Below are 17,508 nucleotides of genomic sequence, written 5' to 3'. Positions count from 1 at the left end.
TTGACCAGGACCCCCAAACATTGCTCCGTGGACCACAGATGAAAAGTAGGAACCAATCATCACCCCTTCGCAATTTTCAAAGGTCCCTATCGTGCTGATCAATACCGACGCCGGCCACGACCAGTGGTAAGAACACGGGGAATTCGACCGCGATTCTCCAGAAATTCTCCGTCGGCGTGCCTTCCGATCAACGGTGATGTAGGAAGGGCTTCATTCATTAAAATTATTTTATATCATAAGCCTTAAAACATATCCGTCGACGTGCCTTCCGATCCTCGATGATATGGAAAGGACTTAATCCAGCAATACGACTTGCTTGTCTCAAAAAACAAAAATCGGATCGTTTCTATCGAAAACTATATAAAGAGAACAAAAATAAAATTCATCGGCCAACGAACGCGCGAACAAAAAATAAATGAAAAAAGAAGAAGAAGAAATCCAATCACCCCATGCACTCGAACAGCGACACAAAAGAGACGGAAAATAACACGAAAAAACAGGACTGAGCGTCCACACAGGCACCGCACTACTGATGCCATTATTTAATTATAATGACCAATCACCCCATGCACTCGAACAGCGACACAAAAGAGACGGAAAATAGCACGAAAAAACAGGACTGAGCGTCCACACAGGCACCGCACTACTGATGACATTGTTTAATTATAATGACCAATCACCCCATGCACTCGAACAGTGACACAAAAGAGACGGAAAATAACACGAAAAAACAGGACTGAGCGTCCACACAGGCACCGCACTACTGATGCCATTATTTAATTATAATGACCAATCACCCCATGCACTCGAACAGCGACACAAAAGAGACGGAAAATAGCACGAAAAAACAGGACTGAGCGTCCACACAGGCACCGCACTACTGATGACATTGTTTAATTATAATGACCAATCACCCCATGCACTCGAACAGTGACACAAAAGAGACGGAAAATAACACGAAAAAACAGGACTGAGCGTCCACACAGGCACCGCACTACTGATGACATTGTTTAATTATAATGACCAATCACCCCATGCACTCGAACAGTGACACAAAAGAGACGGAAAATAACACGAAAAAACAGGACTGAGCGTCCATACAGGCACCGCACTACTGATGCCATTATTTAATTATAATGACCAATCACCCCATGCACTCGAACAGCGACACAAAAGAGACGGAAAATAACACGAAAAAACAGGACTGAGCGTCCACACAGGCACCGCACTACTGATGACATTGTTTAATTATAATGACCAATCACCCCATGCACTCGAACAGTGACACAAAAGAGACGGAAAATAGCACGAAAAAACAGGACTGAGCGTCCACACAGGCACCGCACTACTGATGACATTGTTTAATTATAATGACCAATCACCCCATGCACTCGAACAGTGACACAAAAGAGACGGAAAATAACACGAAAAAACAGGACTGAGCGTCCACACAGGCACCGCACTACTGATGCCATTATTTAATTATAATGACCAATCACCCCATGCACTCGAACAGCGACACAAAAGAGACGGAAAATAGCACGAAAAAACAGGACTGAGCGTCCACACAGGCACCGCACTACTGATGACATTGTTTAATTATAATGACCAATCACCCCATGCACTCGAACAGTGACACAAAAGAGACGGAAAATAACACGAAAAAACAGGACTGAGCGTCCACACAGGCACCGCACTACTGATGACATTGTTTAATTATAATGACCAATCACCCCATGCACTCGAACAGTGACACAAAAGAGACGGAAAATAACACGAAAAAACAGGACTGAGCGTCCATACAGGCACCGCACTACTGATGCCATTATTTAATTATAATGACCAATCACCCCATGCACTCGAACAGCGACACAAAAGAGACGGAAAATAACACGAAAAAACAGGACTGAGCGTCCACACAGGCACCGCACTACTGATGACATTGTTTAATTATAATGACCAATCACCCCATGCACTCGAACAGTGACACAAAAGAGACGGAAAATAACACGAAAAAACAGGACTGAGCGTCCACACAGGCACCGCACTACTGATGACATTGTTTAATTATAATGACCAATCACCCCATGCACTCGAACAGTGACACAAAAGAGACGGAAAATAACACGAAAAAACAGGACTGAGCGTCCATACAGGCACCGCACTACTGATGCCATTATTTAATTATAATGACCAATCACCCCATGCACTCGAACAGCGACACAAAAGAGACGGAAAATAACACGAAAAAACAGGACTGAGCGTCCACACAGGCACCGCACTACTGATGACATTGTTTAATTATAATGACCAATCACCCCATGCACTCGAACAGTGACACAAAAGAGACGGAAAATAACACGAAAAAACAGGACTGAGCGTCCACACAGGCACCGCACTACTGATCGAATTGTAGAATTTGCCAAAAATTGTGAAAAACCGTAGATTTGGATTCAGTCGCACAGTTTTGCTCCTTCGACGACATCACTTTGCTGCTTCGTTGTTGAATACTGACTGCCTGATACTTTTCCCTATCTTTATTTATTCAAGTGTTATTTTATTACCGATACCTATCTAATCACTTTTTTGTATACTTAAGGAGCCGTTAAACTACCGCAAACAAACTCGCACTTTTTCGTGTTTGACAGTTTGCCAAACTCGCAAACAAGGCAAAATGTATGCAGGCTGACGTTTGTACAAACAAATCCAGGCAAACTGGCAAACTGTCAAAAAGTGCGAGTTTGTTTGTTTGCCGTAGTGTAATAGCTCCTTTAAGCGCAAACACTGCTAATTCGAAAGAAATTACATTCCTTAGGGAGCGTTCTTTTATTACGTAACGCGAAAAATCGGACTTTTAGACCCCCTCCCCCCCCCCCCCTCGTAACAAAATTTCCATACAAATTTTAAAAATTTTGTATGGAGCGTAACACGGCCTCCGACCCCCCCTCCCCAACCCCCTACTGCGTTACGTAATAAAAGAACGCTCCCTTAAGGCTTTCAAGGGCCAGTGATAAAATCTAGAATATAACTCAATAATGACCAACTCCTCGTCACAGTGTCCTGATGCAAACAAAGATCGAGCTCGAGCTGTCACTGTCCCAGCGAAATATGTTAGCTGTCATCGGGCGGGCGGTATATATATCTTTAAAAATCAGCTGCAGTTGCATGACAACAACACTTTTGCCAGAAAGAGAAAGCAGATCCGATGCAAACAAACCAACTTCTGTGGCACTCAGAGGTGTAAATGTTTTAGTAAATTTCCCGTGACGAAAACAAAGAGCTGTCAGTCCCTGCGAAACATGTTGGCTTGACATCGGGCGGTCCGCTTAGAAAAAAAAACAGCTTTAATTCACACGAAAAACGACTTTTGCGAGCAACAGTAAAAGCAGAATTGTGATGCAAACAAACCGTTGGTAATTTTTTGTCTTGAAAGCCATAAGGCTTTCTAGGCCTAGTGAAAAAAATATAATTTAACTCAAAAATGACGAACTCCTCGTCACAGTGTCCTGATGCAAACAATGATCGAGCTGTAGCTGTCACATCCCTGCGAAGTATGTTGGCTGACATATCGGACAGTCAGTCAAAAAACTAGCTAGAAGTCGCCTGACAAAAAACTTTTGCTAGAAAGAGATAGGAATCCTGATGCAAACAAACGTCCAGCTGTCATGGGGGTCGGGCCGAAGGCCCGAATGTCATTCGCCAGAATGTTGTTTGCCAGAAAACCAAACGCCAGAAAATCAAATGCCAGAATGGGTTAAATGCCCGAAAAGTTCAAAAAGCCGAATTTTCATATGCCAGAAAATGTCATTCGCCAGAAAACCATTTGCCAGAAAACTGAATGGCAGAATGTTTTAAATGGCAGAAAAATCATTCGGCAGAAAAGGTTAAATGACAAAAAAAATCAATAAAATTATAAAGAATATAACGAAACAAAGCACGGTAGAATCATATATTTAACACAGAGCATGAATAAACGAACAGATGAATGTTTGAAAAAATGCAAAGTTGGTAACTTGAACATTCCTAATTGAAAGTTTCAACATTGCTCGCTTACTTTTTCAAAAGGTTCTATAAACATAGGAAACCCATGGCGCATTGGTGGTTTTGAAAAAGTAATCCAGATTGTTTCTAATTCTAAAGTGGCAACATTGTGAGTTCACTGTATGTGATGTAGAATTTTAGATGTTTTAGTCAAAGTAGTAATCTCATTTATTCAGAAAAATATCAAATAAAACAAAAAACTATAACATGGCCCTACACAGAAAAAAATATGTAAATTTACTCGCTATGTAAACATTGTTTCAAATGTAAAATTGCCTAATGTAAAAATAAGATCCAATGTAAAGAGATGAATCTCATGTAATTTATAATGATGTTAATTCTAATTCAATGTAATTCATATATTGCATGTAAATTCATCTTGTCCAACAGATTTTAGGATCATGAAAACGTGTAAAAAAACAAATCTGATGTAAAAAGCACTTCATGTAAATTCCGGAGTAATGTAAATTTCAATTTCAGTTGAAGATTAAAATGACAGCCGACCAAAACAAAACTTTTTCGAGAGCGGTCAGAGTGTGCAGCTGGCGCTTTTAAAAATGTTATTGGTTAGTTGGGTTAGTTATATATAAATGCCTTTGTGTAGGCAATGTTCTGCATCGCCGCAAATCAGGACAACTTGGTACAACTTGTGCAACCCTTGTCTTCACAGGTGAGAAATGTCAAAACAAAAAAAAATCAAAACAAAGTGAGCCAGCGAAGCCAGTCATTTGCGGCTGCAGTTCGAGAATCGGGAAGGAGTGTTTTTTAAATTCCGTTTTTTAGAGTCGTAGCATATTTGGTAAGTATATTCCACTTTCTATTCCAAAAATGTGTTCACCCAAACTAGGAAACCAAATAATCTTGCCTAGTGATATGTTTGCGGTTTTTTACGGGCGATTTTTCCAACCAGATGTTGCTGTTTTTATTCAAATAGTTTTTTTTTCTTTTTTCCGGTGGCGGTCAACCGAAGGATTTGGTAGCTGCCCAAAGCAACCGGGAGATGCTATCGGATAGCATTAGAAAAGCGGTTCGAGACGTGAGGTTTGTTGCTGGCCGATGGCGCCCCGGAAGTCGTTCCGCTTTAACGTTTGTTGCTGGAGTCGTCGTTTGCTGGAAGAGATCACTTTGTGAGTTAACCTTAAGAAGGAGAATATAGAATATTTTGTTCATTGCTTAATTTTTATTTAGAGATGAATTTGAGGAACAGAAAGAGCAGCACAACTGCTAGATCAGGCTGACAAAGACTCGTTTTCGATCGTGCGCGAATGCAAGCAGCAGCAGTACAACAACTCGGACATGGATTAGGATAAAAGGCTGATCAACACCGCGATCAAGCAGATGCTGTTCGGCTCGGAGCCGGTGCTGAATGGGGCGATGCAGCTGATGGTGTTTCGAATGCTACTTGAGATCATGCACAGCTCGGAGAAGTTGTACTCTTTAATATCTTCTATAAGCGCTATCTGCCGTCATGCTGCTGAACATTTTCAAGGACAAGCCCGCCAACGAGGACTACCACACAGTTCACCTGCTCGAGCTGGTGCTAGAGCGGCTGTCGTTTTGCATCGAGCACCACAACTACCACATAAAGATCTGCATAATCAACAAGGACCTGCTGCGGCAGATACTGGTTCTGATGAAGAGCACCCACACGTTCTTGGTTCTTGGTGCGATCCGATTTCTTCGGTACAAGCGCCGCCACAACCTGCTCGAGGTCGCCGTCCTTGAGCTGTTCAAATTTGTTAAGTCGATGTACACGTACTTTGTGGAGTACTTTGACAGCAGACGTTCAAGACGATCAAAAACAAGAACGACCATCAGCAGGAGCGGCTCAAGGCGATGGAAAAGGGCGTCGGTGTCGACCTACACCTGTTCACAGTGACACACACACCAGACACACCAATCCGGAACTGTATACGATGGCCACCACGTCGCCTATGGAAAGGCTCCGTTCGTGTTTGACCAGGAAGACCCCCGGTTAGTGTATATTTCTGAGAGATTCGCAGCCAAACTTAAAACGCGAAATCAGCACGGGACCACTACTGACAACAGCACAACGCATCGACCTGGTTCAAAAGCAGCATCTTTATTTCGATCCAATCCGCATGTAAGTACAACTTAATTTAAATACATTTTCTAGTGCTAACATCACCTTAAAGATTCTGAAAGCCCCGTCTAAAGAAAAACATCAAATAAAAATTTAAATATATAAAATTACCTTTAAACAGATTGCTCCGTTGAATTTAGAATCCGATATTTCAATCGGATTTTAGATTCAGCGGAGCAAAAAATTTTTTTTGATTGGATAATTTACATTATTTTCATTGGAAATTTACACGATTTCACCAAATTTTGATTCGAAACATTTACAATGAAAAACATGTAAATTTCCAATGAATCTAATGTAAATATACATCATTTATCATGATACCTTTTGGTACATGATAAATGATGTAAATTTACAGGGTTTTCCGTTTTTTGTATGTTTGAGTGAAAATTAAAATTAATTTCTGACGAATTAGTTCGTACGGTTTGTGTTTGGTCATAATCTCGCTGCGCGTCAGGTGACAATGAAGGAAAATGGTTTATCTGTGCTGGAAAGGGAAGTGTTCAAACCTCCGGTCATTGTGTCGCGTGGGTTCAAGAAGAAGACCATCAACTGCGGGAATGCCTTCATTCACGTTACGGGCAGTTTTACGCCGGATGTGTACCGGGTGCCGATAGCTATCAAATCTAAATCATCTGTGAAGGCCCAGCGAAATATCTCGGATGGATCGCGAAAAAGTATCAGGAATCACGGACGGAGAAGTAAAGCAACTCAAGAATGAAGATTTGAATTTACCATGACTTCAAGTTGAACATTTTGAAGCCCGTCTCAGATCTGAAATCTATGTGAAGACACTGTTTTTTGGTGAGACCTTTCCATTTTAATACAAAAACACGTTCATTTACACACACATATAGACAATTCATTGAAGACAATTACGCCAACCTTATTATATACGCGGTAGGGTGTTCCCTTGGTCGTTCGCTGTGAGTTGTGGATTGCCTGCTTCTCTAATGAAGGTTCGACTGAGGGGGCATGCTTATTAATTTCTCGTCGCTCCATACCCTCAGTGACGTGATGGGAGCAAGGGCGTCTATACAAAGTGTCCCTACACCCGCTACAAATTTCCGGCGCTTGGGGAGGGAAGAGGGAACCCATTTTGATCTATGCGCCGGTATTTGTAGCACTAAAATTCGTGCAAAAAAACTTATGCACGTGGGTGTACAGATTACGGAGTAAAAGATGATCGAATTGTTCACCTAGCGCTCACATGTGTTCCAGGACCAAGTTGCCTGCGGGTATGGGGATCATACATACATACATACATACATGATAAATGATGTAAATTTACAGGAATATTTTTTTCTGTGTATAAACCTCGCAACACATGACCATGGTCATTAGATGACTACTATTAAAAAAATGGTCTTCTAATTTTCCTAATAAAGCATGACACTAGGAGAGGGCGCTGAATACCAATATTTTCAATCATTAATAATGCATTATAATGATTCATTATATAACCAAAAAAACAACATTGCACAAAGATTAAATCTAGATTATGTTTCCAATACACATAGGGGAAATTCCCATATGTTTGGCAGGTTGAGGACTCGCCCCTAACTCCATCCAATTTGCTAATTTTCTATTAATAGAAACTTGCTTTTCATTTTTTAATATTTTTATATATTATTATTTTAAATATTTTTTTATTTTTTATTATAGAGTTTTTCAGCCGGAAGCTGGTTCAACTCTATATTTTAATATGTTAATATTACAATATTTATATATTTTAATATTTTAATAATTTAATATTTTAATATTTTAATATTTTAATATTTTAATATTTTAATATTTTAATATTTTAATATTTTAATATTTTAATATTTTAATATTTTAATATTTTAATATTTTAATATTTTAATATTTTAATATTTTTAATATTTTAATATTTTAATATTTTAATATTTTAATATTTTAATATTTTAATATTTTAATATTTTAATATTTTAATATTTTAATATTTTAATATTTTAATATTTTAATATTTTAATATTTTAATATTTTAATATTTTAATATTTTAATATTTTAATATTTTAATATTTTAATATTTTAATATTTTAATATTTTAATATTTAATATTTTAATATTTTTATATTTTTATATTTTTATATTTTTATATTTTTATATTTTTATAGGGGCGTAGTCAAATACAAACAAAATTATTTTGCAAATGATTTTGTAAGGAACGCATCTCCCCTGTAGATTCAGAAATGTAATGGTGTTTGAAAACTTTTGCTCAAACTCAATCCAATTCAACGAATCATCTTTAAACCATTTTATGATTGAGCACATACCCAATCACGGCGTTCTAGCAGGATTCTAGCACAGTTCTAACAGAGCTGGATATTCTTTAAGCATTCTAGCAGAAATGATCCACCATTCTAGTAGGATTCTGACAGAACCAGCTCTGCTAGAATATTTCTTGACTGGGTAAGGACGTCTGTTGATCCTGTCGCACTTTCATTCCCGGTAAATACAAATTACAACACTCAGATTACATAGAACAAAACTGTTTAATACAAAAAGACTTTATTCGCGTGAACTGGGCTGTATTTTACAGAAACTGAACTGAACTGTTCTGTTCTGACCTGTTCTGAGGTCAGTCAGGAATGCTAGGCGTTAATCAACCTAAGGCATCTTCCAGGATGCCCTCGAAAGACTGGCTGCGATAGGGTTAGATTAGATTAGATTAAATGATTTTGTAAGGAACGCATCAATTTCAGAAGTGAATTTAAAAAGTTCTTTTCTTGATGCCACATTCACTACGGCAAACAAACAAACTCGCACATTTAGACAGTTTGTTGTTTGTTCGTCAACATTTGTTTGCAGAAACGCCAGCTTGCATACATTTTGTCATATTTGCGAATTTGCCGCAAGTACAGGTTTGTTTGTTTGTTTGCCATAGTAAAATAGCTCATTGAGCTGCTTGATGGCAATCGGTTTAGCATCTTAGATCACATAATCAAAGTAGCTAGTTCGAATGATTGTTGGTCATATCCATAGTTCAAATCCAAACTAAAAAAAATCATCATCACCTTCCATTTGTTATACGTGAGTTTTAAAATAGTCGGAGTGAAAACATAAAATTGCAATTTTAACGTTTATCTTTGTAGGTACAATATCGAAAGAATTTTTAACGATATTTTCATACCAATATTAGAAAAATCATGTTTATTAAAAACAGTCAGTTTGTACAATCAGCAAGAACACTCGTATTATTTTGTCGAGCTAAATAAGTATTTTTGCCTTGTATCCTTTTCTGCCGTTTAAATTTTCTGCCATTTAAATTTTCTGCCATTTAAATTTTCTGCCATTTGACTCATTCTGCCGTTTGACCATTTCTGGCAAATAATTTTCTGGCGAATGACTTTTTCTGCCAAAAGAAAATTCTGGAGTTTGATTTTCTGGCATTTGACTTTTTCTGGCGTTTGGTGTTCTGGCAAACAACATTCTGGCGAATGACATTCGGGCCTTCGGCCCGACCCCGCTGTCATGTAAACATACTTTGAATGTGTTGGTAAATTTCTGACTAGAAAGCCTTATATTTGTTTCGCCTTTTAGCGGGCGGTGATATTCACAACTAAACGGAAAGATTGAAAAAAATGCTTTTTTAGTTTTTTTTTTTCAATTAATTTCATTTTATTTTGTCTTCAGTAAAATTACATGTGTTTAACGTACGTACAGTATTACATATACAAAAGAAGGGGGATCGAGATGTTTTCCTTACTGTTGTTTTGTGGTTTTTCTGTTCTTGTTTTGTAGTGTGTAAGTGTATGTGTCTATTCTATGCTGTTGGGAGGGGGTTCTGTATGTATTTTGTGAGAGTGTTTTCAAAGTGTCTTTCTCCTTTGTTTGTTTGTTTGTGTTCTGTTTTCTTTTGTCGGGTTTATGTTTGTTTGATGTATTGTTCGATTTTCTTCCTTCGACTGTTTTTTTGTTTTCTTTTATATTTTTTCTTGTTATGTTTACTTTTAGCGTGTCTGTGTGTCTGGGTTGTTTTTTTTTTGTTTTCTTCAGTTCTCTCTACCGATCACTAAATATTTTGTTTTGCTTATAACTGGATTTTTTTTTCTGCTTGCTTGCGCTCTCATTCTTCGCTCAACAAAGAGTTTTTTTTTTACTTCTTCATTTTGTGAGTGTTTATTTTTTGTGGATGGTGTCTTTTTCTATGACCACTGTTGATGCTGTTGCGTTCACTGCTTGTTTGTGTGGGTGTTATTTTTTACTCATTCTCTCTTAAATATTTGGATCAACGTGTTGGATTTCTTGTTTTTTCACTGCTTTTCAATGTTTTCTGTTTGCTTAGAGTGCAAGAGTTCAAGAGTTTTTGTTTTCTTCTATTTTGTTTTGTTCTTATCTTTCCACCGTCAACTCTTTCTCTCTATGTTACTTTTGTTTTAATTTATCTGGCTGTTTATTTTCACTAAAACTTACTTGTTAATTATTTACTTTTTTTGTAATAATTTGTTTATAATGCGTGTTTTCCATTATTTATAAGTATATTTTTTGTTCATTTTCTGTTCTTTTCTTTCAACCGAACTCTCACATTTCTATTTTTTTCGAAAAAAAAAACGGTTTGTCCCCCCAAATTTGCCGCGCTCGCGGAAATCGCAACCGGGGGGAAAACTGCGCGTTTTATGTGTCTGCGTTTTGTCTCTAGGGGATGATTTTTTCTTAGTTTTCGAATCTTTTTTTTTTGTTTCCTTCCGTTAATATTTACATTGAGAGATAAGTGTGTCCGTGTGTTAGCTAAACTTACGATCAACTTGTATCTTATTCAATGCTTTAATTTCTGCTCTTTTTTCACGCATTTGCTCTCAACATTCTCGCCCGCGCGCTTGTTTGTTTTTTTGTTTGTCAAGTTTATTCAATTTCAAGTTCTGTCGCTTGCACGCTTACCACTAAATAATTTCTTACTTGTGTTTGTAGTATCGCTCACTTCTCACTCACACCACCGCGCTATGCGGCTCTCATCGTCTCTCGTCATTGTTTTGCAGGCATTCCTCGCGCTCTCTCTCGCTCTCAGTGTAAATCATGCTTAACATTAATTAGTAATAATAAAAAATAAAGGAAATTCTATCAGCAAAAAATAAATCGTCAGAAAATATATTTTTAAGAGATTTCTCGTCTCAAGAAAATAATAACTAATCATTGATCATTTAAAAAAATCACGTTCAATTGCGATTTTTTTCTCTAATTACTTTTCTTAATCCTTGTTGTGTAGTATTATTCTTCTCATCTCATCAGAGTCATCACCACCGCGCGTGCGTATCTCATGATCGCATATGATCTCTTCTAAACCAGTTTTAGTTTTTTCTTGTGTATCAACTAATGAACTAATCTCTGGGCGCTAATCTAGTACATCATTTTTTGTTTTATTTTGTATGTTTTCTTCTTCTCTTGCTCTCTTATCGTCACTGCTTCTTCTACCACTACGTTTTTTCTTCTTCTTCTTCCGCTCACTATCATGCGTTGTTCATTCACTCAAAAAAAAAGTTTCACACTCGTTCGTCGCTCAAACCAAACTCAAATTATGTTTCAAATAGAGACAAAAAAAAAGTTAAACAAACGTCAACTGATTTGTTTGTGTTTGTGTCGTCGTCGTGCTGTAACAACAAAGCAGGATGATGGACGTTGCCCTACATAACTAATTCAACGTAAAAAGTAGTTTTTTTTTCTTTTTTGTGTGGAAAGAGGGAAATGTAACGCGAAAAGTTCGATTTTTGGAAAATATTTTCTTGCGTTGATATTTTTTGTCAGTGCCGACGACAGCAGCAGGTGTTGGACAACAACAAGCAGGCCAATCACCGAAGTAGATGCGAGTTGGTCGCACCGCTTGCTTAGGGCGCATCTTTGACGTTTTGCCTTGCTGAACGCGGAGCTTACTCAGCGCGAATTTTAGACGTTTTACCTCCAAAGAATGATTATTTTTTGAAAATTTTGAATTGGTCGTAGCACTTGGTCAAGGTGTCTGACGTTAAAAAAAATGATTTTTCTTCAATTTTGTCCAAAGAAGTTGATTTTTTGAAAAGACTGCGGAACTTGTTTGAATTTTGAAAATTTTGAGGTGGTCGCAGCACTTGCTTAGGGCGGCTGACGAAAATTTTGTGGAAATTGTAATTTTTTTCAAGTATTACTCATCCTACGGAATCCAACGAAACATAATTATGGCAAACAGTCGAGAGCGTTCAACTTGCTAAGGGCGTATCCTTGAGTTCAATGAAGATCTTTGGAAGAATTTTGGTAATTTTGGAAAGTGGGCGCAAAACTTGCTCTTGGCGTCTACCGTAAAAAATATTTGAGATTTTCTAAAAACAATTTGAAAAAAATTGCAATTTTTGAAGGGATATTTTTCAAGGTCGTCCCACTTGCTTAGGGCGCATCCTTGACAGTTTGTTTTCCTCTCAGCTAAAATTTTGAAGGTTTTTGTTCTCACAACATGCTGGAGGCAAATTTCAAGCATTTTTGAAGTGTTATTTATCGTACGGAAATGTTGGCAAACACCATGGTCGTTTCGATTGCTCGGGGCGAATCCTCGGAACATTTTATTGGGCACAAAAACGGAAAGGTTAAATTCGGTCACTCAGAGTAATATATTATTCAATAATTTTGCGCAATTATCGAGCAGCAACGTATTTCTACATTTACATATTTTGTTAATTCTCTTCTTGAAAAAGTGTGTTCTTCCTTAAAACAAATTTTAAATACGAAACAAAGTGGGTTATTTCAACCAAGAAAAAGATAATTATGTGTGTCGTTTGTCCCTTTTACTAAAAACAAAATCCTCACGCATTCTCGCTCATCCTCATCAGTTCTCGCGTCTGCTGCTGTTCTTGTTGTTGTTCAACTCTCTCTCTCTCTCTGTTTTTTCGTCAAGCTTTTTTTCGAAATTTCTAATTTTCAAATCAATCTTTCTCCGTCTTTGTATTGAGAAATATTTCCTTAACCTGTTCCTGATGCGTGTGTGTGTCTGTTTGTTTGTTAGTGAGTGTGTCTTGGTGGTGAGTAGTGGGGTGCTACGCCTCTTTTGTTTTGATTTATTAATCGAGATTGATTTTACCTTACCTTTTCTCTGCTGTGAGTCTGAGTGATTGAACGTTCTTCTATTTTAACCTCTTTTGTTCTCTTTAAAACTGCTCTAATGCTCTGTGTGTTTCTGTGTAAGTTTAGGGGGGGTGGCGTGATTTCTAACCAACCACTTTCAAAAAGATGAGTGTGTTATGCTTACTTGTTAAACTCAGCACTCACCACTTCTCAACCTTTGTTTCGTTTTCTGCTTTGTTTCAAACGGGAGTAGCACAACAAATCCGAGAATCGGAACAGTGCCTTCGCGGATTCTTGCTGCTGCTGCTGCGCTGCTTGTGTTGTTGTAGTGTTATGGATTGTGAGGGTAGTAGAACGGGGGCTTCTTCCAAGCGTGCGCGCGCGCGCCAAATGACCGAACGAGAGTGGACCCGGTCATTTAACGAACGAGCGAGTTGGAGCGATTTAGGCAGCAGCTTGTGGCGGCGATGCTGGCGACGCATCCGAACCGGACTCGTCATCCTCATCGTCATCGTCATTGTCGTCGTCGTCATCGTCATCGTCCCGGTTTGCTCCTTCACCGCCATGGCCATTGCTGTTGTGGTTTTGTTGTTGCTGTGGCGGCGGCGGCGGCGGCAGCGGCTGTTGCTGTTGATTTTTGGGCTGCTGCCGACGATGATTGATCAGACTGGCGAGCAGGGAAGAGTGACCTGCTGCCGCTAGTGGTTGTTGTTGCTGTTGTTGCTGCTGCTGCTGCTGTTGTTGTTGTTGTTGTTGTTGTTGCTGTTGTTGCCGGTTACTTAATATCATCGTAAGAAAATATTTATAATACAAATCGAAAGCTTGATTTTACTCGTTATCATCCTCGTCCCCCTCGTCATCGTCATCGTCGTCAGCGTGATGGGCCGCCGCCGCCGCAGCCGCTGCCGCTGCCTGGGCCGCCAGCTGCTGCTGGACCTGGGCCTGCAGCTGGGCCGCTGCCGCCTGCTGCACGTGCAGGTTCTGGAGACCGCCGAGGTTGAGCGCCTGGCCTTGCACCTGGCCGCCCTGCTCATTTTTGCACTTTAGCTTGTACTCGGTCATTTCCTGGAAAACACAAAAAAAAAACGTTTTAAATCAAAATCCGAAAAAAAAAACATTGTGGATGCTTCCAAATGTACGTTTCGCCAGATTATCAGGTTTATGACAGTGAGCAAGAGAGCAACTCTCTTTCCTCCAAAATCCTCTCTTTGACTCCTTTGCATTCTGTGGTTTACTCTTGCTCCGGACCTGAGTAGATTAGAGTAAGGCAGAGTAAATGGACGCAATCTTGAGGAAAGAGAGTTGCTCTCTTGCTTACTGTCTTGCCAAAAAAAAAACGCATCAAACTTTAATGAGAAAACCTTAATTTAAATAAATTAAATATCTGAAAAATGCTACACAAATTACTGATTTTTTCTTAACTTTCAAGCAATATGAATTTTTTTACGTTGCTCTCCTGCTCACTGTCGTGTCACGAGTGTAAAATCATTAGAACAATTCTCAACACTGTCAAAAGTTTAAATCTAAAAACTTTGATGTGAAATCCGAAATACTGAATTAATTTCATCGCATATAATTTGACTTTACTTTAACGAAATTACGCCATTAATTTCACAAAGTTTAAAAAAGAAATAACAATCCAATTGTCGAAATAAAGCAAAAGCTCGTGGCAAGACAGAGAGCAAAAGAGCTACTCTCTTTCCTCTGAAGAACTTTCTTTACCTCTGGTTTGCTGTGGCTTACTTTTGCTTCGAAGGGAAAACGGGAGCAATTTTGAGAAAAGAGAGTTGCTCACTTGCTTACTGTCTTGTCCCTGAAACGCTTTCTCAGGTTCTAATTCTTTTCGCGAAAAGACAGTTTTGGTAGAGCGCTTATGTATGTGTGGCCGCATGCACGACCGTGCGCTTGCAATTCTTTCAAATAAACATTTATTCATATAAATGCTTTTGCGAAATTCTAAAATTTAAAATTAAAACACATAAACTGAAAAAACGACAATCTTTACATTTTAGATCGTTAAAATATTTAAATATGAAAATTCAAAAAAATATATTTAATCAAAAATAAAAAAAAAACTAAAGAATACAAAATATTAAATAAACAAATTATAATACAAAAATTAATTAAAAGAAAACCTGAACTTTAAACGTGTGTGAATTTACAAATAAGATATTTTAAAAAAATTATAAAATCAAGAAAACAAAAATTAAATTAAAATTAAAAAAAAAACTAAAATTCTATACACAACAAAAAAATCGAAAACATTTCTGACCATGAAAATTTCAAAAAATAAAAATTGAAAATAAAGTGGCTATTCAAAAAATGCAATAGTTTAAAGAACATTTTAAATTCTAAATTATTAAATGTTTTTTAATAGTTTTTAGCTTTTAAAAAATCAAAACCTAAAGAATGATGTTCAAAAATTAGAAATGCAATCAAAAGAAAAATTTCAATTCTAAATTAATGTATGTTTTTTAGTAGTTTTGAGCTTTAAACCTCAATTCTGCATTTTTTAAAGTTGATTGGTTTTAATCCTATGTTTTACAATAAATATTTTTTTTGATCCTCGGACCTATGAGGCAATTCTGGATTTTCAATGGGATTTTCAATATTTTTATAAATATCGAATAAAAAAATATTCGAACGCTTGTAATTTTCAGTCGAATTTACATAAGGGAATCTAATCCTTTCTGTTTCCTTACAGCTGCCTATGGTTAGCAAAAGCTAAATATTATGACAAATGTTATTTCAAATAGTGCCAACACTGTTATAACTGAACACTGAACACATAACCAACACTGAACACATTATAAATGTTTTTTTCTTCTCAAATGCAAAATTCTAAGATTAGAAGATTAGAATAAATTTGAATGTTTTAAGAGTTCTTTTCAATTGTAATTGAAAGAAATTTAAAAACTTTTATCATATTCGAGCTGTTTTTTCCCTTTGTTAATAGGTAAAGACGATTTTCTCAAGAACAGAATACATTTTTTAATACTATTTTGCACGTTTTTATTCCACAACCATTTATTACTGACTAACAAACTTATTTCAACGACGAAAGTTAGTCTCTCATAAATCAGTAAACTATATTTTCTGTTGTTATTTTTCTTAGATGCAATAGATTTAATTTTTTTTTCAAAGACATTTTCCATCTGCATACAATTGCCCGCAAACTCAGCAAGGCAAATAGATTAGATAAGGTAATGCGGGTTTTCCAGCTGTCAAAAAATAGTTTGCTCAAAAACCAGATATGATTAGCGATCTAAATTTTACGATTTTCCGGGCAAATTTCACCGGATTTTTTTTTCTATATGGTTGTTTGACAAGTCAAACTGGATCAAAAAACACGTTAAGAAATGTTGAACAACCTGATTTTCTGAAAATCTCCGTATAAAATCTACATCTAATCTACCTTACACAACTGAGCGGCATCTGACGTTCTATCTGCGAATGTATTAGTGAGATCGAAAATCCTCTCACTTTACAGATATCTCGTGCAAGATAGAAGAGAGACTCTTTAAAATTTTCTCTCTCAGTGATTGTGAAACTCTTTCGGCGAAACGTCCCAATTTGGCATCACTCTCCCACCAACATAAGCTGCATTCATCTCAACTTACCGCCTCGTACCGCGCCTTGTCCTTCTCCGCCATCTGCTCGTACCGGGACTTGACCTCGGCGTCCATGTCGGACCACTTCCGGCCGAGCTCCTTCGCGATGTCGCCGACGCCGTACTCGGGGTTCAGTGCCTTAACCTTGTTTCGCTCCTCGTGGCAGAACCAGAAGAACGCAGAGCTTTAGAGAGAAAAAAAAAAGAATTGTGTGTTACAAAAACGACGTGCCACCCCGAGCCACGATGCTGAGAAAGCGGCTCGAAAAAAGCAAAAACGATACTTACAGTGACCGCTTGGGCGCGTTCGGGTCCTTGAACGCTTTCCGCTTCTTGCCCTTGCCGACGACGGTGCCCTTCGGTGGAACGTAACTCTGCATCTCCAGCTCGTACCGCGCCTTGTCCTTCTCGGCCATCTCGTGGAAGCGCTGCTTTTCCTTGTCCAGCATCGTCTGGTTGACAATGGATGGGGGATGGTGTGTGCGGTTTGTGGCATGGAATAGAGTTGAAAAACAGTGGCATTAACATTCTAACGGGAACAGGGTTTTCGGTGGGGGTAAAACGGTCTCTCGATTTTCTGGGGGTTCACGAAAAATGCTACAAATCTTGAAAAAACGCTCAATTTTAAACAGATATTAAAGAGTTTTCCCACCAGGGACAAGATTAATTCCAATTATACGTATTACACAAGCGTGATTTATGGAC

The 17,508-nt window shown here is 37.8% G+C and overlaps 2 protein-coding genes across 7 annotated transcripts in view; one reads left to right on the top strand and one right to left on the bottom strand.

Moving 5' to 3' along the window:
• The first annotated feature begins 3,674 nt into the window (after window positions 1–3,674).
• Window positions 3,675–6,470, top strand: LOC120432208 (serine/threonine-protein phosphatase 4 regulatory subunit 3-like). The gene is made up of 2 exons (XM_039597366.2): window positions 3,675–5,168; window positions 5,230–6,470. The coding sequence occupies exon 2, from the start codon at window positions 5,510–5,512 to the stop codon at window positions 5,918–5,920; it is 411 nt and encodes a 136-aa protein (XP_039453300.1). The 5' UTR covers window positions 3,675–5,168; window positions 5,230–5,509; the 3' UTR covers window positions 5,921–6,470.
• A 7,324-nt stretch (window positions 6,471–13,794) lies between these two features.
• The window catches only part of LOC120432327 (high mobility group protein DSP1), a 39,789-nt gene continuing 36,075 nt past the window's right edge, over window positions 13,795–17,508 (bottom strand). For all 6 annotated transcript variants that reach the window (XM_039597515.2, XM_039597514.2, XM_039597512.2 and 3 more), the window contains 3 exons: window positions 17,092–17,255; window positions 16,814–16,988; window positions 13,795–14,258 (listed from right to left, as the gene is read on the bottom strand). In XM_039597515.2, the coding sequence (XP_039453449.1) occupies window positions 14,022–14,258; window positions 16,814–16,988; window positions 17,092–17,255 (576 nt within the window). In that variant the 3' untranslated portion in view covers window positions 13,795–14,021. The remainder of the gene's footprint in view (window positions 14,259–16,813; window positions 16,989–17,091; window positions 17,256–17,508) is intronic.

Source organism: Culex pipiens, chromosome 1 (genome assembly GCF_016801865.2).
Source record: "Culex pipiens pallens isolate TS chromosome 1, TS_CPP_V2, whole genome shotgun sequence".
Classification (NCBI taxonomy): domain Eukaryota; kingdom Metazoa; phylum Arthropoda; class Insecta; order Diptera; family Culicidae; genus Culex; species Culex pipiens.
This window is presented reverse-complemented; position numbering and strand designations above follow the sequence as displayed.